This window comes from Episyrphus balteatus, chromosome 2 (assembly GCF_945859705.1).
Source record: "Episyrphus balteatus chromosome 2, idEpiBalt1.1, whole genome shotgun sequence".
In the NCBI taxonomy this organism is placed as follows: Eukaryota; Metazoa; Arthropoda; class Insecta; order Diptera; family Syrphidae; genus Episyrphus; species Episyrphus balteatus.
In genome coordinates, this window is record NC_079135.1 from 128,727,889 (window position 1) to 128,755,730 (window position 27,842).

The window sequence follows — 27,842 nt, forward strand, 5'->3', positions numbered from 1 at the left end:
TTCCCTCCTACTCTTTAGCTGGAGTGCCTACTCTAGTTCTGTCTGTGAATAAGTGAAATAGAAAACATCCGACGAGTTTGTTATCAAAATCAAACCTTACGATTTCTATTGCAATACCCTCAATTTGTTAATTTGTTTTACTAATTCTTACTTGATTAATTATACGTACGAATTCGCATTAACAATTGAACCATTTGAAAGTTCAATTTGGAATTTGTTAATTAAAAAAAAGTTACACATACGTCACAGTGACCCTCTAACGTAAACCGCATAAAATAATTAAAATAAAGGACGTGACTGAATCGCACGCATTTGCTCTTCTGTTTAAAGATTAGTGGAATGTAATTGGATTTTATTTAAAAAATAAATTAATTTAATTTAAAAAAAAAAACGACTATGGAATGTCGCAAATGTTATCGAAACTTTTTTGAATTTAAAAAGTTCTAATTTTCTTCATAGACAATTTACGATTGAGCACCTAATGTACATATTTAATTTATTTATTTTATCTCGGAGCTGAAGAAATGAAGTATTTACGTGTTTCCAAGGACATTGCAAAATATGTCAACTGAATCCACCTGCCATTTGGCTGGAATATTGGAAATATTCGCTTCGAATTCCATATTTAAGCAATACGAGGTGAGTTAAAAGGGAGATATCGAATCTTAAACGATCGAATTAACAAGTAGGTATGTAAAAACTGGCTACTTTTTACCCATACCACATACTACTCCTTATACAACCTGATATTTGGGCTGTTTAAAGCACTGTGACCTATAAGATCAATTGACATGTTTTCCCATCTCTCAAGAATTCTTTTATCTACCAATATTATTTTATTTTCGTATTTTTAACTCATCTTTTGTTTCGCAGCTTAAAAGTTCTGAACAGCAGTTTCATAATTTCAGGTCGTAAGCCATTCCGAGATAATTTACCTGAGTTGTAAACTGATTTTATTTCTTTAAGAGCTACCTCCCATGTTTGTTGTAAAGTTGGCACTCGGTGGGGGTTAAATCGACCATCGACGTATGGCAGGATCGTAAATCTCCTGGAGGGGCATTCCATTAAAAGTGTTAATTTTGTTTTTAAAGGAAAAAGAGTAATAGATAACAGAAACTTCTTTTCAGGAAAGTAACTACTTTTCAAGACTAAACAAGTGTTTGTGAACTTAACTTCCAAATTGATACTCAGCCAGCCATGTTTTAATTAAGAATAAACGCTTAAACTTGGCTGTTTGAATGTCGTTTTTATAGGACAATTTTTAGTCTCGATAGTCCCTACATTTTTGAAATCATAGATTTCTTGGGGTCTGAACGCAACCTTGGTGTAAATTTCAGAATTTTCGAACTTCCTAGAAAATTTGCAACCATTTACTTCACAATGTTTGCCTATAGACCTTTATTTGTTAAATACGAGTGTTGCTCTCGATAACTGCCAAAATTCAAAATCCTATAAAAACTAAGCGTTCTTGGCATATGAAAACACTCCATTGAAACCCAAAGGGTCCTTCCATTTGATCGAAAGTGCCTGATTTGGGTATTGTACATAAGACTCTGGAGCATTTGATTTAACATCGTTTTATATTTGCACCAGACATTAGCGCTAGTCTTATGAATGTAATTCGCGTATTCAATAGATTTTTGTGTCTTTTCCCTTTAAAATTTCCCCATGAAGATGGAAGACTACTTTCTTGCATGTGGTAAAAAAATGAATTTACTAGAAATATTATACAAGGAACGACCCGAAAGTTTTGCTCTATTTGTAAATTCTTTGATGAAGAACGGCACTCATAAGTGAAAGGAATTATTTCATGCATCCATTCAAAATCTTGGAACTAGTTATTGAATTAATACACATACAAAAGTCATTAGTGTCCTAAACTATCAGGCAGAGAATGGAACAAAAGGGCAACATAAATCATCAATGAAATAGGATCAAGAAAAACAGATACCTGTCATTTGTATGCTAGTTATGCTGGACCTTCCCGCCGGTATAGAATGGCTCCAATAGAACCAGAATATTACAAATGATTTCAATTTTTCAAAACTTATAAAAAAAGATCTAGATTTTATTATTATTATAATTTAATCAGAGTTGTCATCAAAAATAATTTTCTTATTCAAAGGTTTCGCTGGCTTTTTTTCTTCTTGGACTTCCTCTCCACCATCTTCCTCATCTTCTCGATTCGATCTATCATGCAGTCCATGTCTGATAAATCGTCCAGCAGCGCTCTTATCCAAAACTGGTCGAATTGTGTTCCTTTCGTAGATTTGTTTGTCACGCAACATTGCCTGTCGCACTCTGGACAGTTCATTCTTTATACCATGCTTCATAAGTATAAAATAAAATCATTGAACAATTCATAAAAATAAATTAACTCACAGTATTTGGATCCAATCCATTGAGACGAACATACATCCAATACAAAGAATTCGTCGTGTAAGCCAAATAATTATCAAATTTAACCTTTTCTTCTGTTGTCAATTCATCGTAATCTTTGTAATTTACAGCTTCAGTTATTGTTGCATCGATTTCGTCTAAACTTTTTGAAAAATTATTAACAATTGTCGTGAAATTTGTATCATTTTTTAATTCGCCAAAATCAATGTTCGACATGTTGATTTGATAAAAATGTGAATTTTGTGATTTGTTTACTTTTGCACGAGGAGAAATGTCAAAATGACAAACAAAACAAAAAAAAATGTACTAGATGAAAATATAACAGTAAAAACTGTTATAAATATGATATATTTTTAAGGATCCATCTACACTCTTACAGTTTTTAAATCTTAAGGGTTTGTGCATGGTGGAAAACAATTATTTAAATGAATTTATGAATTTTTAATATGGCACTGGTAAATTAATGTGGCTCATAAAAAGGCTTGGCCACACTGGAGGGTATGCGGTAGCGGTACGGGTAGCGGTGAGGGTACTTGTATGAAAAAAATTCCAAACTGACACATCAACGTTCAGGTGTGGAATTTTTTTAGTACAAATATCGTTACCGCTATACCGCATACCCTCCGGTGTGGCCAAGCCTACGGTACTTGTATGAAAAAAATTCCAAACTGACATATCAACGTTCAGATGTTGAATTTTTTTCATACAAATATCGTTACCGCTATACCGCATACCCTCCGGTGTGGCCAAGCCTTGAAAGGCATTATTATTCACTAGTTTAAAAAATACATCTGAATGTTAAGAAATTTAAATGTCAAAAATAAATAAGAATCCATAATATTCATTATCACACAAAGAAAAAAATAGTCATTTTTAACTATTTTTTAACTATTTTCATAAGGGGTATTCACGATCCGATGCAACTGGTCTTGTATCATTGCAAAAGTGTAAAATCTTACAACACTACAACAACAAAATATACGGATTAAAATTTTACAACAGTTTTGCACTTTTGCTATACCCTAGACCTATTGCAAAATAAAAATACAATGGAGTAAAATTATTTTTGACAGATGGCAGCTCACCGTCGCGTCGCCCATGATAAACAGTTTGTCTTTTTTATTCTGTTTATAATGGTTGTCGCTACTCATGTCCCGTAATTTAGTTTGTTTTGATGTTAAATAATTAGTGAAAATTAATTAACCCGAACAAAACAAAGAATTAAATTATAAAAAATGGAAAAAAAGAAGAAGCAACTGTGGAGGAAAAAAAACATCATTCATGCTTCAATATTTACTATAGATAAGAAGAGGGGCGTTCACGATCTATTGTAAAAAAATAAAATTTTACATTTTTACTAGGCCTGTTGCACCAGATCGTGAATACCCCTATAGTTAAAATCGAGATAACTATTTTGGATTTGATGTATTTTTTAAAACTACTTCTAAATATCGGATTGAAAGTAGGTAAAACTCTTGGATTTAGGGTAAATGAACCCTCTGTTCCCGATGGGCGACTTCCATACAAATTTCTCATTTTTGACAGCTGTCATTTTAGTCGCCGAGTGACACCAAGTAAGATCTCTGACCGCTCAGAGGTTTTTTAGTTTTCTTTCTTTTTCTTTAATTTGTTTTTGTTATTGTTTTGATGTTTGTTTTTTGATGGTGTCCCAACTAGCACAACAGCTTCTGTAAATTGAAATATCGCAGGTTCTACTTTTTATACAGCTTGTATTGAGCTTGCTTCAGAATTTAAGTGCTTATAGAAGTTCTGACTTGTTTTTTAACAACTTCTAATAAGTTGTTTAAATACTATTAAAGAAACTTAAACGAAGAAAGCTTGTTTTCTTATAAGCCTGTTTAATGAATTTATAGAAGCTTTACAGAAGTTACCAAGTTTTGTATTCGATTTTTGGTTTTGATATTAAATAATCTAGCACGGACACTTTTTGGTTTTGGCATTGAATAATTTAGCTCGGACATTATTTTGCTATTTGAACTGATTAAAGGCTTGGCCACACCGGAGGGTACGCGGCAGCGGTACGGGTAGCGGCAACGATATTTGTATTAAAAAAATTCCACACCCGAACGTTGATGTGTCAGTTTGGAATTTTTTCCATACAAATACCCGTACCGTTACCTGTACCTCTACCGCGTACCCTCCGGTGTGGCCAAGCCTTAAAGGTTTGGCCACACCGGAGGGTATGCGGTAGAGGTACGGGTAGCGGTAACGATATTTGTATGAAAAAAATTCCACACCTGAACGTTGATATGTCAGTTTGGAATTTTTTTCATACAAGTACCGTTACCTCTACCCGTACCGCTACCGCATACCCTCCGGTGTGGCCAAGCCTTAAGTTTTTGATTTCATTAGCTGCGTTCCTTTGGAAATATTTATCTACTTTTTATTACTTAAAACTACTTTGCTATACTGAAAAAGTAGTAGGTGTGGACTACCACCAAGCAGATACGAAGTTCGATTCCTGGGTGTGGTAAAAAAAAGTTATATACTTTCAATATTATTATTAATAGATATAACTAAAAACTAATGGAATGTTATATATAATATCAGATCAAAAGATAAAATTCATGATTTAAAACCAGTTAAAAAAGAATTCTTTTTTGTTTTTGTAGTTTTTTTTTTAATTTCGATAAGACATGTGTTAAAGAGCTATACAAGCTCTTCCGAAGCTATCTGTCAAATCTCAAATTCGGTAGAGCTTCGGTAAAGCTTCGTTTAAGATCCTTATGGAGGGTAAAATTTGTATAACGTTCTCCTTTTTCCATGCCCAACAACCTTACTAAAGTTTAAAAGAAGCTGAAATGTAGCTTTTGTAATACCTTAACCGAAGCTGAAATGTTAGTTGGGATAACTACAATGACCTAAAAAGTGGGAAATTTACAAGAGTAAAATTTTTTTATTTCTTTCTAGCGCTATTTGTTTTTGGAACAAACTACAAAAATTGGTTTTTAAACCGAAAAATAAGCTTTCTGCATCATTATTTTTAATTTTGTTGTCGGAAAAACTATCACAAAATGCGTTTGAAAATTTTCACTTTTTGACTTTTTGCAAAAAGTGGCCGTTGTAGTTATACCTGAAGACATGTATTAAAGAGCTATACAAGCTCTTCCGAAGCTATCTGTCAAATCTTAAAGCTTCGGTAAAGCTTCGTTTAAGATCCTCATAGATGGTCAAACTTGTATAACATTCTCCTTTTTCCATGCCCAACAACCTTACTAAAGTTTAAAAGAAGCTGAAATTTAGCTTTTGTAATACCTTAACCGAAGCTGAAATGTTAGTTGGGGTACAGTTATAAAAGTGCTAAAAACATTTAAAATTTAATGCAAATTTAAAGAAAATGTTTTTACTTAACTTATTTTGAAATAATTTTTCATCACAATTTAATATTTGAAGAAAAGTTGCAATTGTGTGAAGTTGCAGTTGAAATGTTATGGATTTGAAAAAAAAAAATTGGATTCATGTGAGAAAACTTGTCCCACAAAATTATTTTGCTCTCTTTCAATGACATTGTGCCCTCACTGGTAATAAACGTTTTTCAACGTCCCTTAAATGCATTTTCTTCCATAAATATAGCAAAATTTCTTTGAAATTCATAATGTATGAATTAGTAAATTATGATCTGAAACAAAATTTCTTTTATTTTGATGAGATTCAATGGATTTTAAAGACATTCAAATATTTTATCGCCAGTGATAAAAGTTAAAAAACATGGGAACAGTGCCTTAAGTAACACAAAGCTTCTCAAACTATCATATAACAGTTTATTGAAATAACATCTCTCAGCCATCCCTGTTTAAATGTCAAGAACTAAAAAGTAAAACGTCAAAAATGACAGTAAAAAGTCAACAAGTTGTGAAGAAAAATAAAATAAAATAATTAAATTTTCTTTTTATTTTTATTTTTATCATCTACTAGATAATGTTCAAAGATTCCTTCAAATTCTATAAAGCAAAATGGCCAATTCCTGATTTCAGTGATGTCTTGGATTTCAATGACAATACCACAAAAGTAAGCAATCAATTCACACAAATTCGAACCAAATTTCCATCAAAAAAGACTAAAACTAATCATTTTCTAGGGAATCGTCGAGTTCGGTCTCGATGTGGACAGTATTTATGAAGCTGTAATGCCTGGCTTAAAACCAGTCTACTCTTGGAAATGCTATGAAATCACAGATCGACCTGGTTTAATTTTCATTCGAAATCCATTCACACCGCAAGGTCAACGTTATTGGATGACTCGATGTGTCCGAGATTATCCCAAGCGTCCAAACGTTGTCAATCTTAATGCCAAACTATTCCCACAGACTGTCATTGATGATTGGTGGAGTTGTTATCAGAATTGCTCTGATAAAGATGATAAACGACGAATGAAAGTCGCAATGAGATGGACAACGCTGGGATACCATCACGACTGGGATAGTAAACATTACAGCGAAAGAATGAAAAATAAATTTCCTGATGATTTAGCTCAGTTAAGTGAATACTTTTCGAAAGCTTTGAGATTAGGGAAATACTCGGCTGAAGCTGCGATAGTAAATTATTATCCAATTGGCACAACTTTGGCTGGACACACTGATCACTCTGAGTCTGATTTGGAAGCACCTTTGTTTTCCTTCAGGTAACTATCTGTCCATTTGAATAAATCTCTATTATAGGTCGTTTCAAATCAAAAGTCCCATGGAAAATTGAGCAAAAATAAAAAAAACTCATTCGCTTACTGGAAGGAAGCATTTATGAGGCAGCTGAACTTTTTCTAAAATTACGATAAAATAATGAAGAACAGTTCTTAATATCCCTATTTTAATTAATTAATCCGTCTGTGAGATTCACTGGGTTAGCCTGAGAAAGCGGAGGCAAGTCTCCCGGGCTTGCATCACTCCATATCCGCGGGCAATACAAAAAAACATATTATTTAATTATTTATCATTTGAAGGCAGTTGGGATAACTTTGCCGAAGATATTAGGGTAGAGTTGCCTATTTTCGGCCGTCTCCAGTTTCCGGCCACCTTTCCGAAAATCGTTATAACTAGGGATTTTATAGGGTTTATTCCAAAATTTTGCTCTTATACTGTTCTCTTATTTGTTAGAACAGCATACGAGTGAAAATTTGGAATAAACCCCTTCGAAATCACTTGTTATAACGATTTTTTGAAAGGTGGCTGGAAACTGGAGAGGGCCGAAAATAAGCAACTCTACCCTATTATAGGACTAGGTGAAGATGGACCAGAAATGTCCAGTTTATATGATAGCAGTTCATAACTTAAAATTCTATTCACATATTTTCATTTGTATAATCGGGCAGTAAATATCTTATTTTTATTTTTTAATTATTTTGGAGTCGTCACCATAGAAATCATTAATAAACAAGTTTAGATTTTTCGTTTGTTTATTTTTTTCTCTAGCATTTCTTTCATTCAAACAAGCATGATTTGTTGTTATTTATGAGTTGATTTGTCGCAATAAGCCAATAAAATTGAGTTTTTTGTTTATTTGTTCTCAATTTTATTGGAAGGGAGAAAATAAACTCTGAGTCAGGACTTTTGATTTGAAACGACCTATAGTGGAGTAACTAAAGTAAATTATTAGGTAACCCGGCCTCTGATTTTGACGATTTTTTTTTTCAAACGTACATAGGTAATTAAAAATACTTTGAAGTCTATAAATTTAAAATTGCCGATGTTGCCGTATTGTTTTTTTAAATTAAATTTAAATTTTTTTGAACAAAACCATTTTTTTATTGCCTAAATTTCATAAAACAAATGATAGCAAGAGATTCTCTAGGTAATTTAATTTTCTCACAATCTGACTTCAAACACAAAAAAATATTTTTTTTAAAACAACTGCAACATCTACAATATTTTAAAATACATTTTTAAAAAGCCAGAAGCTCATTCTTATCACTTAAATTTAAATCCACTAAATTTAATTAATAGTTTTTGAAAAAATGGTCCTCAAACTCAGAATTAAAAAAAATGTTATTAAAAAAATTTAAAATGACTTTTTTCCAAACTTTTTCTAATGAAACAGGATTTTTCAGAGCAAAAAACAAACAAATAAAAACAATTTTTCTTGAACAGTTGTTTGTTTGTTTCTCTTTGAACAAAAGCCTCTATTTTTGTTTGAATTTTTGCTCTAAAAAACCTTTTTTTGTTGAATTCAAATTGCAATATTTTGCGATCTATTTTCAACTTTGGAAACTTTTATACTTTTTTGAAAACTGCAATACTGGGACAAGTTTTTAAAATAATAAACCAGTGTCACACCGTACAAAATTATTTTGCGGTGGTGCTCTCAAATAAAAGTTAGAAATAGATTTTTTATAAAACTTGAAACTGTTAGTTAATTTGCAGCGAAATGGCGTATGGAATAAAATTTTTTTTGATAAATTAATGGTTCCTAATTATTTGGCAATGTTTTCGTAAAAGAATTTAAAAAACAAAAATCAATAATGGGCGCAGGAAGCAAAATACTGTTGCCAAGTAGGAATTTTTCGAAATTGCACAAGAATTGCATTAAATCGAAAACCGTAAGCATTTGGGATGAATAAGTTACCAATTTCTGAGAGCCCTTTAGTTCCCCAATCAGCATATTTCGTTTGATCCATTACTTTTGGGACACCCTGTATATCACACTTTAAAAAAAAAAATTAAAAATGACTTCAATTTCAATGGGTTTTTTTTTTTTTTTTTGATAAAAACTGAATTTTTGCATTGAAATAATTGATTTTTTCAAAGATTTTGGCAAATTAGAACTTTAAACTTTTGCTATTTAACTTTCAACAATAAAGGATATTGAATAAATAAAAAATAACTTTATATTTAAATGTTGAACTTTAAAAAAAAATAAGTTAAATTTTTGTTTAAACTTCTATTAATAAAAGTTCTTCGAAAATTAAGTACTTTTTAATTTTTTTCATAAATCGTAATACATATTAACATTTACTTTTATAATTTCAAATCATAATAAATGTGGCTTAAAAAAATTGAAAAATAAATGCATTTTATATTACGAAAAAGTTTTAAAAACATGTTAACATTTTTTCATAATTTTTTTTCAAAAATCTAAGTTCAATTGCCATTCTTTCAAAATCCCTTCATTTAATTAACTTAATTTTAATTTTACAAATTACCCAAACCATGTGACTAAGCTTCTAGCTTTTTAAAAATGTTTATTTAAATATTGTAGGTATGGCCGTTGTGTTCAAATATTTTTTTTTTGTGTTTGAAGTCAATTAATAAGATGGAAGATTGTCCCTCACTCCTATATATTTTTTTTTCTTGAATTTCCTAGACAATCTTTTGGCATCAATTAATTTATGAAATTTAAGAAAAATTTTTCAAAACAAAATATTTTTTGTTCACAAAAATCTTCAATTAAATTAAAAAAATCAAAACGGCAACACCGGCAATTTTTAATCTATAGACTTTAAAGTATTTTTAACTATCGACGTTTGAAAAAAAAGATCATCAAAATCTAAGCTGTTCGGCCTGGTTCCCTAATATTGCCATTTTTTTTTAACTTTAGTTACACTATCAACTTTTTCTCGATCTTATTTATTTTTCTGATGCCAATAATTATACAGTTTCTGAAAGTTCCCACCTTCTCTCAACCTAAGATCGCTTCCACCCTCCAATAACTTTGTTTTTCTTATTATTAAAACATTAACACCTATGAAGAAGGCAATTGGGTCTTATTACAACTTTGTTAAACTAAACAATCTTTTAATCAATTTGATTTTGATTTCATTTCGATGAAACTCAAAAACGTTGCCTGGTGTATTGCTGAATCTGTCCCCCTGTTTCGCAAGAAAAACTTCACATTCTCCCCACCGTGCCAGAACTTTGGAAAATCTACCTAAGAACCGAATCTGTAACAAACAATGTAATTATTGATGCATATAATGGTTTCTCGGAATTAAATGAACTCCTTTATAATCGTTACCTTATCAACGTAGAAAATAATCTGGTGTCCGAATCTTAATGCTTCTTTAATTTCATAAACACAAAATGAAAATCTGACGGACTTTCTTCGAGCTTTGTTTTCACCGATTTTTCTTCTGCCGACCCCAAAACAATTTTAGCTATTTAAAATGTCTTGTGTCTGCCAAAATAACTAGAGATTTAGTTATTGATAAACTAACTGATAATTATAGTCCCCCGGTCCCGATGGCTTACCTCCCATTCTCCTAATAAAAAGTGTGCATATTATATCGAAACCACTTACTGATCTTTTCGATCTATCATCCCTCGCGCAGTGTGTTTTTCCTGATTTTTTGAAAGACTCCTTTATTGTCCCAATTCATAAAAAAAAGTCCCAAAAATGCAGTCGTAAACTACAAACAGATAGCTAAACTATCGTGTATCCCCAAACTCTTTGAAAGTTAAGTTTATGACTCAGTCTATTTCCACTGTAAATCTGTATTCTGACCCGTCCAACACGGTTTTCTTAAAGGTAGATGAACAACAACAAACCTCGTTGAATTTATCTCAAAACCACTAAATGTTCTTGAGAATAGGAATTAAGTTGACACAATTTACACAGACTTTGAGAAAGCCTTTAATAAAGTATCACACAAAATCATTCATCTTAAACTTGAAGCTCTAGGATTTTCGCCACATCTGGACTCAAGGTAGTAGTCACTTTGGATCTCTTTTTTTGTTTGTTCTTACAGTCAATGATGTGACCGTTATCTTGCTTTTTAATATTTGCAAATGGTGTGAAAATTTTCAAGGAAATTTTAGCTCAATCTGACTCTAATCTTCTCCAAAACGACCTTCATCGCCTTTTCAATTGGTGCACACATAATTTTCTAGATTTAAATATCTGTAAATGCCTAAAAGTTACATACTCCCGAAGAAGTACTTTAATTTCCCAATTAATTAATTCTAATTAGTAGAATCTATGTGTGATCTGTACGTCTTATGCGATAGAATTTTAAATTTTAACTGCCACATTGTTTATATAATTAACAAAGCCAACCCGGCCCTTGGTTTTATTAAACGTTGGTCTAAGGAGTTCAATAATCCATATTTTACAAAATCCCTTTACATTTCCTTCGTAAGACCCACTCTTAAATATGCTTCCCAAGTTTGGTCACCTTTTTACGAATATCATTCACATAGAATTGAAAATATTCCAATTAAATTTATTAGTTTCGCTTTCCGTGGCCTTTCGCAGGAAGACAGATTCAACTTACCCCTTACCATGATCGTCTGAATCGAATTGAATTGCAACCCTTAGCCCAGCGTCGCCAAATAGCCGACATATTCTTTGCTCATAGGAAATATTGACTCATCTTCTCTCCTATGAGGAATCAACCTAAACACAAATCCCCGAAGTATTCGCTCTCACCCGTTATTCTACATTTCTCGTCATCGAACCAAATATGGCCACTTTGAACCTATGTCCAGAATGCTAAAGCACTAAGCTAGTTTAAGTTAGTTTTAATTACTTTTTAAGTTATAGCTTATACTAAGCTTAGATAAATAAATAATACAACTTTAATCCCATTCCAGCTTTGGTCAAACAGCAATCTTTCTAATTGGAGGAACCACCAAAGAAGAGAAACCCTCAGCATTATTCCTTCGTAGTGGCGATGTCGTTGTTATGGCGAAACAGAGTCGTCTTTGTTATCATGCTGTTCCGAGGGTTATGAAAGCAAACATTGAAAATTGGAATGAATTTCCAATTAAAAGAGATGTCCCTCTGGAACCACCGAATCCAAAGAAACTCAAATGTGACATTGACCTACCGACAACGGACGATTGGCAACTTGATACAAAATTGTTTGAAAATTGCGCTGATGAAAACTTTTGGAGTCCGTTTCGGCAATTTGTTAATGATTCTAGAATAAATATTAATGTGAGGCAGGTTTTGAAAGAAGGACAGGAGTCTTTGTAATTTGTTTGTTTGGACTAAAATATAATTTATTTTTTGTTTTTGATGAGAATTGTTTATTTGGGATTTTCGATGTCGAGCCATCTTCAATAGCATTACTCCTTTGGTAAACAACGAATACTTGGGCAGAAGAGCATGGGTATTCTAGCCTTAAAAATATACCACCTCAAAAAAAACGACCTAATGTTGTCTTCCAAGTCCTTGAAGAACCATCTATCAGATCATACCATGAGAGATGAGGAGTGGTATGAATAAAAAGGAGTACCCGCTCAAAAGGCAGCTTTTCTATGCTTTTGCTTGGTATTAATAAAACACTTGCAGAGTAAATAAATAGTTCAGAATGAGTGAATGGTGCCAAGAAAGAAATCGAAATGCGTATTTTCCTTCGCTACATAAATTGGAGGCCTTGGTTTTCAAAGTTGAGTATCTTAAAAATCGAATTGAATTAAATTTTGTTTAAACTACTGCAGACCGCAATAATAATATGGCAAGAAAAATAAAATTAAATTGAAAATATTTCAGGATTGAGTGCAACTGATTACGCTAATCAGCAAAATGTTTGCATGCTAGATCCAAAATACACTTTTCTGAAGATTTTGAGGGTTCCGAACTAGAATTCGAAGTCAGAAAATGTGTTTTATTTGCATTTTATAACGGTAATATTTCAAAACCGAATCCAATAAAATATTTCGGAATCCAGTTCAGTATACTGAAAACCTTCAGAAAAGTATATTTTGTTTCTTGACCCATTACCTTATAATTTTGTCAGTCTGTATGTGTGCCTGTCTATCTCAAACCCTATGGTTTTTGGTTGATTCCCTATAGGGGAAATTGACATTTTTGTATAGGATCAAAATTAACGGTTCTTCCGTCTACCATAGAAGTAGATAAGGATTACAGCAATTTTTGGAAGTGGAGTGATAACCAATTTTAATACACATGTATGTGTAGATAATAGATATACATATATAACTTAATGTTATTAAGGAATCAAGTTGAAAAACGCATTAAAAAAATGTTAAAATGCGTCTGGCAAGCAGAAGGCTGAAACAAAAACGTCTTGCACTTACATTCCTGTAATCAGGAGGATTGTTCTGATTTTTCTGTATACCATTTTTTTGGTTGTAGATGATAGAAAAAAAGTTTTTTAAGGAAATAAGTTTAAAAAAGCATTAAAATGTTAAAATGCGTCTGGCAAGGTATGGGTTGGTTCAAAACCTATTTTCGTTGCAGACAAGTATTATTAACAGGCCTTTTGTTCTTTGAAGTCTAAGCATAAAAATACGAATTGGCGTATTCCTATTACCCACAATTCACCTCATTTCCCTTAGAATTTAATTTTCAATGAAAAATTTAAAAAAAAAAATTGAAAAAATTTATTAAAAAAGCTATAGTTCAATTTCAAAACGGTAATAGTTTTAATTAATTGGTACCAATATACAAAAATAAACAATATTTAATTCATAAAATAATCTTACTTTTTGTGCAAAGATTTGTAAATTTTCTGCCTTGAATTTTTGTTTCGCATTAACTTTTTGGATGATAACATTGAGACTTGACATTGGATAACATTTTGTTTATCATTTTAATTAAAAATATTCGGGCTTATCATGAATTTTATTTATATCGAACATTTTCAACGAATCATGAAAAAAAATTATAACATAATCCGTTCGTAATGAAAAATTTCATACAAATTGTCATCATTACGAACGATTTCTGTGATTATTTTTTCGTGATTTTTTGAAAATTTCCAATGCCAATGAAATAAGAGATAATAATGTTTTTACTACAGCCTAAACGATATAATAATTTCTCAAATTATCTTATTTCGATGTAAGTTCGTATTGGGAAATCATTTAAATTGGCATTCGAAGGGTGTAATGAAAATAGCCTATTAAATTCTTTTCAATATTGAAAACCATTTTGAAGCAAGTGTTGCATATTGTTTGTTCTGTTATTGGGTTTAAATAAAATTTTTTTATTTGAACAGAAATTAAAAGTTGAAATAAAAGTAACAAATAAAATTCAGTTCAAAATCTCGATCACATGATTATGTTCCTCAAATAATTTTTTTCACTGTTTTGTTAACGTCTCTTAATCTATGTAAGTAATTTAATGTAAATAATTAAATTTAGTTCCAAAATTGAAAGAAATTTTTCAAATGGTTGTACGAATTTTGTGTAATTAAAACCGATTTGCAGTTCACTATGGCGTATGAGTAACGTTTTTTTTTACTGTAGTGACATTTAACCGTTTGAACACGAAAAAAAAAAACAAATAAATTTATTTTTAAAAGATAATATAATTTATTTAGAAATAAATTTTTTTTAAAAGCTAATATAATTTATTTAAAATTGGTTTTATTCATTCATACGCATAGTTTAAAATATCACCTTTCCAGAAATGACTAGTCTAATGGAAATAAATTAAATTATATCTAAATAAATATTTAATAAATTTTTAAATATGTAATTCTATGTGGGCTTGAATTGCATATTTAATTTAACAAAGGTCACGAAATAAGGAATAATTAATTATAACTAATAACTTTGTAACTCTACAACTTTGAATAACTGTTTTAATTCTTAGCTGCCATTTCTGATAAAACAGTTCGATTGATTTTGCAATAATTTAATAATGGCATTCTATCCACTAGTTGGAAATATCGAACTAAACCAATTTGATTATTTTTTATTAAATAATTTTTCAATAAAGTCTTTAGTTCATTTTCAATATTATCACGATTTATATCATTCCCAATAAGCACATAAAGAGTTCCAACTTGCGAAGTTAAACTACCATTATCTGAATGTCCAACCAAAGCAGAGATTTGAACTTTTGGAAAATTGTTGACGATGTTTTCAACAGCAGTTGGATCGACCTTTTAAAACAAATTAAGATTAAAAAATTATCATCAAATAACAGATGTATGAAGAACTTACAAACTTTCCATTAAACCGCAAAAGATACTTGAATCTTATAATAACATTCAATAAATGATTTGAGTCCATAAAAGCATACTCTTCCGTTGTAAACCATCCATCTCCTTTAAAATGCTCCGTGTTTGCTCTGTCATTTTTAAAATAACCTAGAGCAGGAACTTTTGATTTCAAACATAATCGACCTTTTTCATTCGGACCCAAAGAATTTCCATGTTCATCTATAATTTTTGCCATATATCCATTTGCTAAAATACCTCCATTAACCATTTTACCAATAACTTCCTCATCGGAAGCTATTTTCACATCCAACTCTGTCATTCCATATGAACTAATAATCTTGCATTTTGGAACAACTTCTGAAAGATATTTTACGAGGGATTCTGTCACAGCTTCACCACCTACAAGCAAAGTTTTCAAATGATATAATTTTGAAATTGTGTTTGATTCCACAGCATTTCTGAGTGTTCGAAGAATAAGAATTGGAATTGTAAAGAAATGAGTAACTTTATTCTTGCAAAGTAATTCAAATTCATAAGTCTCATCGAAATCTTTTTCACACTTTGATGTATAAATACGTTTTACATTAAAAAAGACCTCTTGCAACATCATTCCAACTTGATCCATCCAACGAAGATCTGATAAAACACAGACTACACTATTTGAATCCATTTGCCACCATTTGTTCAAAACTGATTGTAAGATCATGGCATGTGATTGCATAACAATCTTTGGCATTCCTGTCGAACCAGATGTAAATGGTAAAACTGCTATGACTTCATTTGGATCTCCAATATAAGGTGGTTGGAAGTTTTCAATGTCTTCTATTGACGACTTGAATAGAATTTCATCAATTGGTTCATTTTTTGAGTCCAAACTGAATGTATATTTCAATTTGGTTAGTTTGAGATTTTGCAGATTTAAAAAGATTTCAGATTTGAATTCTTCTTCATAGAGTATAACAGTTGGATCCAATTTCTCAAAGTAATACTTGATGGCATCTGAAAGATAAAATTTGTAATACCAATGTTTCTGAATGTCAATTTATAACAGTAAGAAAAATATAACTGTTATAATTTATTTATAACAGTTTTTATTATAACAGTTTTTATTATAACAGTTATAATTCAACATAATGTGATTAAATCATAATAATAAAGTCAATTAATAACGGTAAGAAAAGTATAACTGTTATAATTTATTTATAACAGTTGTCTTATAACAGTTATGAATTTACAAATTACTTTAAATCATAAAATCTCTCACCTCCTTCCAAATCCAATCATAATAATAAAGTCAATTAATAACGGTAAGAAAAGTATAACTGTTATAATTTATTTATAACAGTTGTCTTATAACAGTTATGAATTTACAAATCACTTTAAATCATAAAATCTCTCACCTCCTTCCAAATCCAAGTAAAAGAAGTTAACTGGAGCTCCGATAATGTATAATGCAAAGGTTATAGGAGTGATTTTTATGTTTGATTTTGAGAACACTATGACGATATCATCTTTCTTAACACCAAGACGCATTAAATTCTGTGCAACTGTGATTGTCTGTGAGTGGATTTCCTTAGCTGTCAGAGAAGCTCCAGACTCATGCTCAACTTCTAAAACTCTTTTTGGATTGGTTGCTTTCAATTTTGATAATATTACTTGGCCAAGACAAAGGTTAAGAAATGTACCTTCACAATTTGGGCCATACCATATTTTTTTAGATGTTGAGTAGTGATTTGCCATTTCATTTAATATTTTTTTCTAGTAGTCCCTTATTGATTTTACTGAAATAATAGAAAAGAAATTAAAAGATAGATAATAAGGATATGATAGTACCACTCTTTGGATGATGTAAAACTCGTATTCATGAGTAGATGATTTTCTGATAGGGAGTAGCATCCAAAGGAACGCAGCTAGTATTTACATATTTGTATTTATTAGCTGCGTTTTTTTCGAGGTCGGCAGAAATCTAGTACTATCAAGCTTTTTTGTTGTAATTAGCATTGGATAAAATGTTTGTTTAACTCTTCACCAGTGGAGGTTGACCAATGAGAAAGAAGTTCTTCTAGTACTTTTCCACTTGGAGAAGCCCCATCAAGAGAACATGTGTAGATTGTAGTACTAGATCTACATATCATCTACTTACTCATAAGTAGTCCACCATTTCTAAGGGACACAACTACTATTATGATAGAAGTATTTTGTCTGTATAACAGATGTCTTTTGGTTTAATTGGAGTATTGGAGGTGAAAAAGTCTTTTACTGTCAAATTCTAATTAAACGAACATTTAAAGAAATCAGTTCAATTGCCAAGTACTTTCGAAGGAGAGCATATGAAGTTGGTTGTACTAGATTATCGTTTTCATTTACTGGGCGTAGTTTACCACCCTCAAAGTAACTTGACCAATAAATTATAAAGAATAAAGCCTCGCTTTGTAAACAAAAATTAAGAATTTTCGGATTGATTACTATCTTCATTCCTTTATGCATGGTAAAGTAATCATGAGTACCTACATGAAACGATAATCTAGTACTACCCTGAGTAGATATGAATTGCATTGAATTCTTTTAATGTGTATATCATTCAAAATCACTAGTAAAGTACTTATGAGTATTTCTCCACCTTTCAACCAACACTTCATTAAATTTAAGTTACCTTTTGTCTCAGGTAAAGGTCCTTTTTGGAATATCGTTAAGGCGTATAACTTCTTTTCTTTTATTCCGATATGAATGATGGACTTTACTCTTGTCGAGTGTTAGTTTAACTGGTGAGTTTCGACTGAGCTTTAAGATATAATCGAAACCTGCACAAATAATGATAAAACAAAACCTTTATTTTTCTTATAAACAAAATTAAACGTACGTATGTCTCAATACAAATGATGTTCTTCGGCGGCAAAAAATTATTAATATTTGTTCTGAGTAAATAGAATGTTTTATTTCGTAGAGTTGTTTTTGTCTTGCTGTTCACACGTGAATAAAATCGAGTTTTTTCATTTTGGATTTTTGATAATAATAATAATAAATAATAATATTATATTTGCCTGGCAAAGAACCGAGGCGCTTTTAAATACAAATTTGCACTGCACTTGTTGGAAGGAATAGAAAAATAGGAAACACATTTTGCTGATTGAGTGAATTGAGAATAAGTTTATAACTATATAGGTATTGTCCCGTTGAAACTGAGGAATAAATTAAAGATTGATTCCTAAGGGAGTTGACTCGAACCCACATCTCTAGGTTAGCAGTCAAGCACTAAAGAACTAGATTTCGATCAACCAAATGTCTACTCCAGGAAAAAAGAATTAAAATAAAAACAATCTATAAACAAAAACAATATGTTGGCAAATAAGTTTGTTTAACTTATTTCTAGTAAATAAAGCTGTGTTTGCATTTACACCAAATCTTATAAACACAGGGTATGGGTGTAGTATAAAAGTGGTTTCTAAAACCTATTTTGATCCTAAAGTCTATTTCCATTTAGATTGAAGTTTGATATATGTATTATGTATTTATGTTTTGTGTTATATCTACCAGATGGCAATGAAGAATATTTTTGAAAATACTCTTTTTTTGAAACTCATCAAATACAGGTTTAAAATTGACTGAAAAGCCCCGAAATGAAACAAAAATTACACATAATAGGATCTATACACAGACACTCCGTGACCACCAATAGAACAATAATGACTGATAATTTCCTTAGAAAGCTGTTAAAACATCGTTATTATTATCTACAACTTCCTACCGTGTAAATAATTACCAGCTAACACTGGTTTCAAACCACACCACAGTAGTGTTAAACTGTTATACGTAAACTTTTAATATTGATTGTATTACACTGGTCTACAAAATTTAATTTTTGTTTTGGTGCCGAGACTATGATATACTTTTCTATAAGTTTTTGATGTGCTGAACTCGAATCTGAAGTCAGAAATATCCTATCAGCTCGAAAGTTAGAAAGTTCGAAAAAAATCGTTTTTTTGACATTTTTGGAGTTAACAAGATCTTCCCCACATGAACCAAAATATACTTTTCTGAAGGTTTTGGGTGTGATGAACTCGAATCTGAAGTCAAAAATATCCTATCAGCTCTCGTTTTGGAAATATTACCGTTAGAAAATGCAAAAAAACGTTTTTTTACCACTTTTGAGGTTATGCTTTAATGTGAAGACATTTTTTTTTTTTATATAAATTATAACGGTTTCTATAAGAAGTATATTCCTTCTTTCAAGATCTTTTTAAATCTTTTCGATATCTTTTTTATTGTTCGAGATATCGTCAGTTGTTTGGGTTATTGTAATATATCAAACAGATATCACGTTTTTTACATCTTCTAACGGTAATATTTCAAAAACGGGAGTGATAGGATATTTCTGACTTCAGATTCAAATTCAGCACACCGAAAACCTATAGAAAAGTATATCATAGTCTCGGCACCAAAAACCTTGAACACCTGTGTTATTAATTGAGATGTATTTAAATTAAAGTTAATTATAGTTGAACCTTATAATGAAGTACAAATTCAATCCTAAGTGGGCTTTAGGTCTGGTTTATAAGTCAAAAAAGTTATATTAAAATTATTAATAAACGTTTACTTTACTATTAATTGCTTATTTCAACTTGAGAGCCTAATACGTAATACAAATTATTCTAATGCGTTTGAAGTATTTGATTTAAATTTTTTTCTGTATATCGGCCATTCCAAAGTAACGAAGAAGACAAATTGACCTTGTTTCCAGTTTATCTCGTTGAAGAAAAAATCTTTTTTCTTGAAACTTATAAAATAAAATTAATGTTCTAGAAGTTTCACGAAAAACTAATTAAACATAGCCAAATTATTCACAGATAAAGCGGTAACGGAGAAGACGCGTCGTCTGTTAATAAATTTAGCTATTTTGAATTTGTTTTCTTGAATTTTCTGAACGTCAACTTTATCATGAGCCCTTAAAACTCATCAAGTTTCAAGAAAAAAGATTGCTCTTGAACGAGATAAAGTGGATAATAAGCATGAAAATGTCCTAAAAATGCAAATGGAATGGCCAATATAATATACCTAAATATAATGCACTCGTACTTGCCCTTCTGGTAAAAGTTGCAAGTCCTGAACAATAAAAATAGCAACAATTTTAAATAAAACAGTTAAAACCCCGTGTATTAAAAATCACAATCACAGTTTTAATACCTGTGATTGAAAATTTCCAACTTAACTCATCAATATAAATAAATAAGTAAGATCTGGAATTTATACAATTAATACAATATACTACAAACAGAGTTGTATTTACTTACAATCGGGTAAAATGTTTGCATTGAACTTGTGGGCACAGGCGTGTTTAAGAGCTTGGCGCCCTGGGCTGATAAATTGTGCCGCGAATCGCGACGTTACATTGGAAAAACTAAAAGAAACTCTAATATAATACTTTAAAAGCATTTGCAATTAGAATTTTCAAGCTAACTAGTAACTACCTACATTTTTTTCTAAAATTATATTTATGTTGAATAGGATTAAGTTTTAGTTCCTACTGAAAAATTCTTTTTTTTACTTTAGTTTAAATAATTAATTACACTAATCACTAATTTTTATTCTAAATTTTCAAATAATTATAACATTCAATGGAAGCCATTCTTTTCAATGCAGTTCGATCTACTTTACAATTATTAATTATTGGTATTTCATCGATAACTTTTAAATATTGCACCAAACTTGCTTCTTCTTTTGTGAAATTGGCCCTCAACAAAGCCAAGATTTCATCTTCGATGTCATTACGCTGTGATTTATCTTTTAAGGCCACAAACATTGTTCCAATATCTGTCTCTGTATTGTTGGGGTCAGGGTGTCCTACAAGAGCAGCTGTGAAAACATTAGGGAGAGCATTTATAATATTTTCTAGTTTAGTTGGAACAATCTGAAAAGATAAATTTTGAGATGAAAAAAGTTGTCAATATTTAAAGAGCTAATTTATAAACACTTCTTACATATTGACCATTACACCGCAGTAGATAGTTGAATCTTGTAACAACGTGGAGTAAATTGTCAGAATCCATGTAACCGTAATCTGCTGTTCTAAACCAACCATCTCTTTTAAAATGTTCTTTATTAGCTTCTTCATGCTTAAAATACCCAATCAATGGTACAATTGACTTGAAACATAATCGACCCATTTCATTTGGTCCCAAATGGTTTCCATGTTCGTCAATAACTTTCAAATCATAGCCACTCATTAAAATGCCCCCATTGACATATCTGTCAAGCACTAATTCATCAGATGCTAAGAGTCCCTGCAGTTCGGTCATGCCGTATGCATTGATGATTTTAGCGTTCGGCACAATTTCTGACGCATATTTTATCATTGGATCGGAAACAACTTCTCCACCAGTTATTATTCTTCGCAAATGACTTAGTTTCGAAATTTGATTAGCATTTTCTGCATTTTTCAGAGTCTGCATCAGAAGTATTGGAATCGTTAAGAAATGTGTAACTTTGTTTTTATACAATAATTCATATTCAGAAGATTCGTCATAATCTTTTTCACATTTTGACGTGTAAACACGTTTACAGCCAAAAAAGATAGGTTGCATCATAATCTGTATTTGACATGTCCAACGCAAGTCTGATAACACACAAACTACACTTTCCGAATCCATTTGTTGCCACCATTTGTTGTGAATTCCTAGCAACAACATGGAATGAGAGAACGTAGAAATCTTTGGTTTTCCTGTGGATCCAGTTGTAAAAGCTAAAACTGCAACTGCTTTATCTGGATGGCCAATATCTGGTGGTTGAAAAGTTTCAATATCTTCTTTGGTAGGTTTGAATAGAACTTTATCAACTGATTCAGTTGTTTGTGAGTCTAAACTTATAGTATGTTTCAAATTCGAAAGTTTGACATTTTTTAGAGCTTTAAAAACAGTGTTTTTGAATTGTTCTTCATACAGAATGGCAGTTGGATTGAATAATTCAAAAAAGTATTCGATGTCCTCTGAAAAATTTAACCATTAGACGCAAAAAAAGGAAAAAAGGTTATCTATCTTACCTCCTTTCAATTCTAAATAGAAGAAATTTACTGTAGCTCCAATAGTATATAAAGCAAACGTTATAGGACTAATTTTTATACTTGATTTCGAAAACACAATAACAATATCGTCTTTTTTGATTCCAAGTCGAATTAAGTTTTGTGCAACTGTAATTGTTTTTGAGCGAATTTGTCCAGCTGTAAGTGAATTTCCTGATTCATTTTCAACTTCTAGAACTTTTTCTGGATTAGTATCCTTCAACTTTTGAAATATTAAGTGCCCAAGACCAACATTCTTGGGATAGTCATATTCATGAGTTGGAGCACGCCATATTTTTTCGCTTTCAATGTATTCGTTGGACATTTCGATATCTTTTTCGGATTTCTCCTACTATACAATCCAATATTAATGTGTTCTTGTTGAGACAATCGCCTCCTTCACGATTAACTTTGCACTTACAAGACTCAACTAATTCTTGTTGATTTTTGCCTTGTTAGTTAAGTTTCGACTGAGTTTTAAAATTCAACCCCATTATTTGGACAAATGAGGTTTACTGATTTGGAATTTTTTACTTCCTTAAAAAAAAACAGAAAATTAGGTAGATACAAAATTTATAATATTATCATTAATTGCGTAGCTAATAAGCATGGAATTAACAAGCTATTTTATGCAATTTGATTTGCTACGCATGAATTTTGTTTTTGATCCTCCGGGATCAATTTTTAAAAAAAATAATGAATCAAAATAAAACACAATTTTATTTTTTAATATTTTATTCACAAGCTTCAGATCCCTTACCACTGGTGGGGGGAAATCATCCGCTATATTAGAATGTTCGAACTATAATCTCTTCGTGACTTGTTATGCAAGCCCCTTTTATACTTTATTTAACTGTGCAGCAATGCTACATGAATACATTGCCACAGTAAAGATACATAATATAATGTTTTGTTTAGAATTTGAATCATTGACAATTTCTTAGAGTGATTCATTTTTATGATTGAGAAATGCGATCGTTAAAAATCTTTGTTTATATTAATTTATGATTGAGAAATGCGATCGTTAAAAAATCTTTGTTTATATTAATTTAATGGAGATACTTATTCTTATAATTTATTGTACTCAAGCAAATATGCTTGGTATGTTTTTATTATTGTTTATATTGGGAAGTAATTCTATAACTCCTCCCCCCTTTGACTTTTGTTTCTCCTGAAACAATTTTTTATAAAAAATTATAAGTATAGCAAAAATTATGAGAATTACAAATCCATTTACACCAAAATGAATATGTGATTGATCTGAAACTTTTTCTACTATTTTTTTAATATTTTCAATTCTTGTCAAATTATAATCTTCAGTTTTTAAATCAAATTCAGTAAAATTGAACGTATCTTCCATATATATATTTATTGGTTGCTTTACAATTGGATTTTTGTTTACATATTCTGTGTCACCCATTTTAATATTACAGTTTTCAAAATTAATTAACACATTTCTTTTTATTTGAATTATTTTTCTTTCATCGCAATAGTTTTTAATTTTAAGATCGCTATTTTTAACAATTAATGTACCTTTTTTAAGTTCCTTTACAATATTTATTTTTTTATTTTTTCTTTTCAAACAATTGTTTTTATTAATACAATTAACATAAGGTTTTAAATGTTTTAATTCTGTATTTTCACAATATTTATAAAAGGTTTCATTTATTTTAACAATGGTTTCATCTTCTATATTTAATTCCATATTTTCCTCATTGGGTATGGAAGTTATAAAATATTTATCAAAATTATAAATCTTATCAGGTATTTGGATTACGAATATTAAAAGATCGTTATCGTATTCGCTTATTGATAATTTAATATTTTTAAGTTTGAATAAATCAATATCATAATAATCTATTTCTTTTGCCGTTAATATGCTTTCCGTCATTATTTGCAATCTACTTGCCAGTATAATATTTTGTATTTTCTCTATAATTGCCTTTAACTTATCAACTGTTCTTATATATTCTAGAATTATAATTCTTTTTTCTAATACTTTAAACTCTTTTACAAAACCAGAATTATTTTTTATTTTTGTATCAATCAATTTTTTAACTATTTCTATTTCTTGTTGGAGTTGGTTATTAATATCTACCTGTTTATTTGTGTTCATTATTAGTTTAAGATGATCTGAAGTTAATGTTTTCAATCTGTTTTCTATTTCTATTTTATCCTCGTCATCCATAGTCCCGAATAAAAAGTTTAGGACTCTTCCTCCTATGTTTATAAGACTTCTTGTCTTTCGTGTATGGGGTTTATGACCTTTAATGCTTTTTAATTCTTCTTGAATTAAATCTAGTTCATTGTCTATATATATTGTCTTAACAATGTCTTCTGGTGACTTCACTATAAAATTCTTTTGTTCCAACCATTGTTTAGTTGTTTTGATCAATAACACATTTATTTCCGTTAAATTTATTATATGTAAAACTGAATTATATTTGTTGACGATATTCACTTCGTCATATTTAACTATCGCGTAACCGTTATTGTTTGTTATTTCTTCGGCAATTAATGATTTAGTGCTTACTATATTAAATATAGCCACGAAAATTATTAAACTTTTCATCATGTTATATTACGTCCTCTTCTTTCTGGATCTGTGCTTTAACTAAAACTCTTCTCTGGGTTTTTCTATTCGTTTGGCTCGCTTTGATTAAATTGTCTTGATTTATTTGCTTACTCTTTCTTTCCTTTTGGATATTCTTCGTGTGTTGATCTTCAAGTTTATTGTATTTGTATCTTGGTGCTGTTTTATGACGATCTGTTCTAGAATTTTTAACAAATCCTTCCGTTCTATTTTCACTATATTCCTCTCTATTGGTATTTAATTTATCGATTATTTTTTCTTTGTTTTTGATCATTAGATCATAAAGTTTATTTTTATCTACATTGCCTTTTTGTATTTCATATGGTTTTTGCTTTGTAGTTGAATGTATCGAAGTGTTATAAAAGAGATTAGCTTTGTGAACAGCTACTCGAATTTCATGTATACTAGGGTTAATTTTTCCATTAAGGAATGCTCTAATTTTTTCTGCTAATGTTCTATGAAAGACTTCAATGTCTGAATTCCCTGTATGACTGTTCGGTTTAGTAAAATGTACTTCTATGTCAAGGTCTTCTAATAATTTTATAATTCTTGGAAAATTAAATTCATTATCCATTACGAATCTTTTTGGTTTACCATTTGTAGCTAAATATTGCAGAATTGTTTCTTCTAGAGTTTCATGAGAAACATTTGGAACGTATGTAGCTGTAGTTAGCTTACTAAATTTGTCAATGGAAGTTAAGTATTTTGTTTTGTTAATACAATAAATGTCTAAATGAACTATCTGATTAATGTCTTTTGGAGTTTCTGTTAAATGAAATTTTTCTTTAATTGGTCGTCTATCATATTTAGATTGTTTACAAATATTGCAACTGTTGATTACGTCATTTATTAATTCTTTTAATTTCTTAAAATAGATTTTTGTTCTAAGTCCTCTATAGTTCTCTTCAATTCCTGAATGACCTGTTTCTTTTTCATGATACAATTTTATTTGTTTAATAACTTCCTCTTCTGTTTCTATGTCTTTAGCAAAGTATACACATTTATAAAATTTAATTCTTGTTCCAAATAACTCTATTAATTTTTGTTGAAGTATGTTATATTCGTTGTCTGTTAGTTCAGTATAAATTCCTGTATTAATTTTTTCTATTAATGGTATGATAAGATCATTAAAATTATCTTTATTTATTTCATTTATTCCTATATGTATTCTTTTAAAGTTTGAATTTTTCTTAAGTCCGTTTCCTGCTTGTAGTATTATTTGTTGTTTAAATATGTTCACTGCACTATCTTTAATTGGGAAGTGATCATTTAGATCTTCATGTTGCGAATGTATTGTAGCTTTAACTGATTCTTGTTCTAACATGTTTATTTCTTCTTCATTTTTAATTTCTCTACTCAAGAAATCTGCTACAGTGTTGCTTGTACCCTTTAAATATTCGATTTGCATATCATATTCTCCTAACTGAAGTATCCATCTTTGTAATCTGGGTGAAATATCTCTACCTAAATTCTTTGTTTGTAGCCATTTTAATGGTTGGTGATCTGTTTTAAGATCAAATCGTCTACCATATAAATACGGTCGTAAATATTTTACTGACCAAACTATGGCGAGTAATTCCTTTTCTGTTGTACTGTAATTTCTTTCATGTTCATTGAGAGTTCTACTTATAAATGTTATTGGATGCCCTTTTTGTGTTAGCACTGCTCCAATGGCATAATTGGATGCATCTGTTGTTAATAAAAATTTTTCATTAAAATCTGGATATGCAAGTACCGGTTCTGTTTGAAGTGCATTTTTTAATTCTTGATGTGCTTTAATATAATTTATATCATTTTTATCAATTTTCTTATCTTTCTTTAAAAACTTGGTAATGGGTTGTGCAATTTTTGCATAATCTTTGATAAATTTCCTGTAGTACCCTGTTATTCCTAGAAAGGATTTAATTTCTTTAGTTGTACTAGGAAGTTGTATTTTTTCTATGGCTTCTATTTTATCTATATTTGGTTTCACACCTTTGTCTGTAATTGTATGCCCTAAAAACTTTGTTTCTCTTTTAAGAAAATTACATTTATCTATCTGCACTTTAAGGTTATATTTTTTTAGACGTTGAAAAACTAATCGAAGGTTAACTAAATGTTCCTGTAATGAAGTACTAAAAATTAATATATCATCAAGATATACCACACAAATTTTATTTATTAAACCTTCCAAAACCTCATTCATCATTCTTTGAAAAGTGGCTGGTGCATTTTTCAGACCAAATGGCATTCTTAACCATTCGTAATGTCCATATGGAGTTGAAAAAGCTGTTTTTTCAGAATCAGCAGGATTCATTTTTATTTGATGAAAACCTTTAGCAAGGTCAAGGGTTGAAAAATACTGAGCTCTTCCTAATTTATCTAATATCTCGTCGATATTAGGTATAGGATGCTTAAATTCGATGGTTTTTTCATTTAATTTTCTGTAATCAACTACCATTCGCCATTTTTGTTCACCTGAATTATCTATTTTCTTTGGGACTACCCAAATAGGTGCATTATAAGGGGAAACACTTTTTTTTATTATACCTTGTTGTAATAAATCTCGAACTTGGCGTTCAATTTCTTTTTCGTGAATTTTAGGGTATCTATATATTTTGCTGAATATAGGATTATCATGTTCTGTCCTAATGCTATGCATAGTTTGTGTTGTTGAAGTAAGTTTATCACCTTCTTTATAAAAAACGTATTTATTTTCATCAATAAATTTTCTTAATTCTTTTTTTTCTTCAAAATTCAAGTTCTCATCTATTAATTGACTCATTTGCGTTGAGTTGCAATACTCTAGAGTGTGAATTTCTTCATATTCATATATACGTTTAGTTTCTTTCTTTTCACTATCATAATTCTCAAAATACGTTTTCCTGTTATTTATATCAATATATCCTTCTTTTAAGTATAATGTCGCTCCAATAGGTTTTAATAAATTTTGAC

At 30.2% G+C, this 27,842-nt stretch overlaps 4 protein-coding genes across 5 annotated transcripts in view; 2 read left to right on the forward strand and 2 right to left on the reverse strand.

Annotated features, from left to right (window-relative positions):
• The window catches only part of LOC129908198 (dolichyl-diphosphooligosaccharide--protein glycosyltransferase 48 kDa subunit), a 383,207-nt gene that overhangs the window by 227,333 nt on the left and 128,032 nt on the right, over positions 1-27,842 (forward strand). Inside the window, exon 1 of one of the 2 annotated variants that reach the window (XM_055984552.1) lies at positions 20,423-20,428. The exons of the other annotated variant lie outside the window; for it this stretch is intronic. The gene's annotated coding sequence lies outside the window, so the exon portion shown is untranslated. Of the gene's footprint in view, positions 1-20,422; positions 20,429-27,842 lie in introns of those variants that run through there. 2 annotated transcript variants of the gene reach the window in all.
• LOC129908199 (nucleic acid dioxygenase ALKBH1) lies at positions 444-12,366 on the forward strand. The gene is made up of 4 exons (XM_055984554.1): positions 444-639; positions 6,337-6,429; positions 6,500-7,041; positions 11,939-12,366. Exons 1-4 carry the CDS (start codon positions 562-564, stop codon positions 12,321-12,323), a joined length of 1,098 nt encoding a protein of 365 aa, XP_055840529.1. The 5' UTR covers positions 444-561; the 3' UTR covers positions 12,324-12,366.
• On the reverse strand, positions 2,048-2,675 carry LOC129908200 (nuclear nucleic acid-binding protein C1D). The gene is made up of 2 exons (XM_055984555.1): positions 2,383-2,675; positions 2,048-2,327 (listed from the first exon to the last, which is right to left on the reverse strand). Exons 1-2 carry the CDS (start codon positions 2,614-2,616, stop codon positions 2,085-2,087), a joined length of 477 nt encoding a protein of 158 aa, XP_055840530.1. The 5' UTR covers positions 2,617-2,675; the 3' UTR covers positions 2,048-2,084.
• LOC129909750 (uncharacterized) lies at positions 14,902-17,004 on the reverse strand. The gene is made up of 3 exons (XM_055986822.1): positions 16,665-17,004; positions 15,266-16,263; positions 14,902-15,204 (listed from the first exon to the last, which is right to left on the reverse strand). The coding sequence occupies exons 1-3, from the start codon at positions 17,002-17,004 to the stop codon at positions 14,902-14,904; spliced, it is 1,641 nt and encodes a 546-aa protein (XP_055842797.1).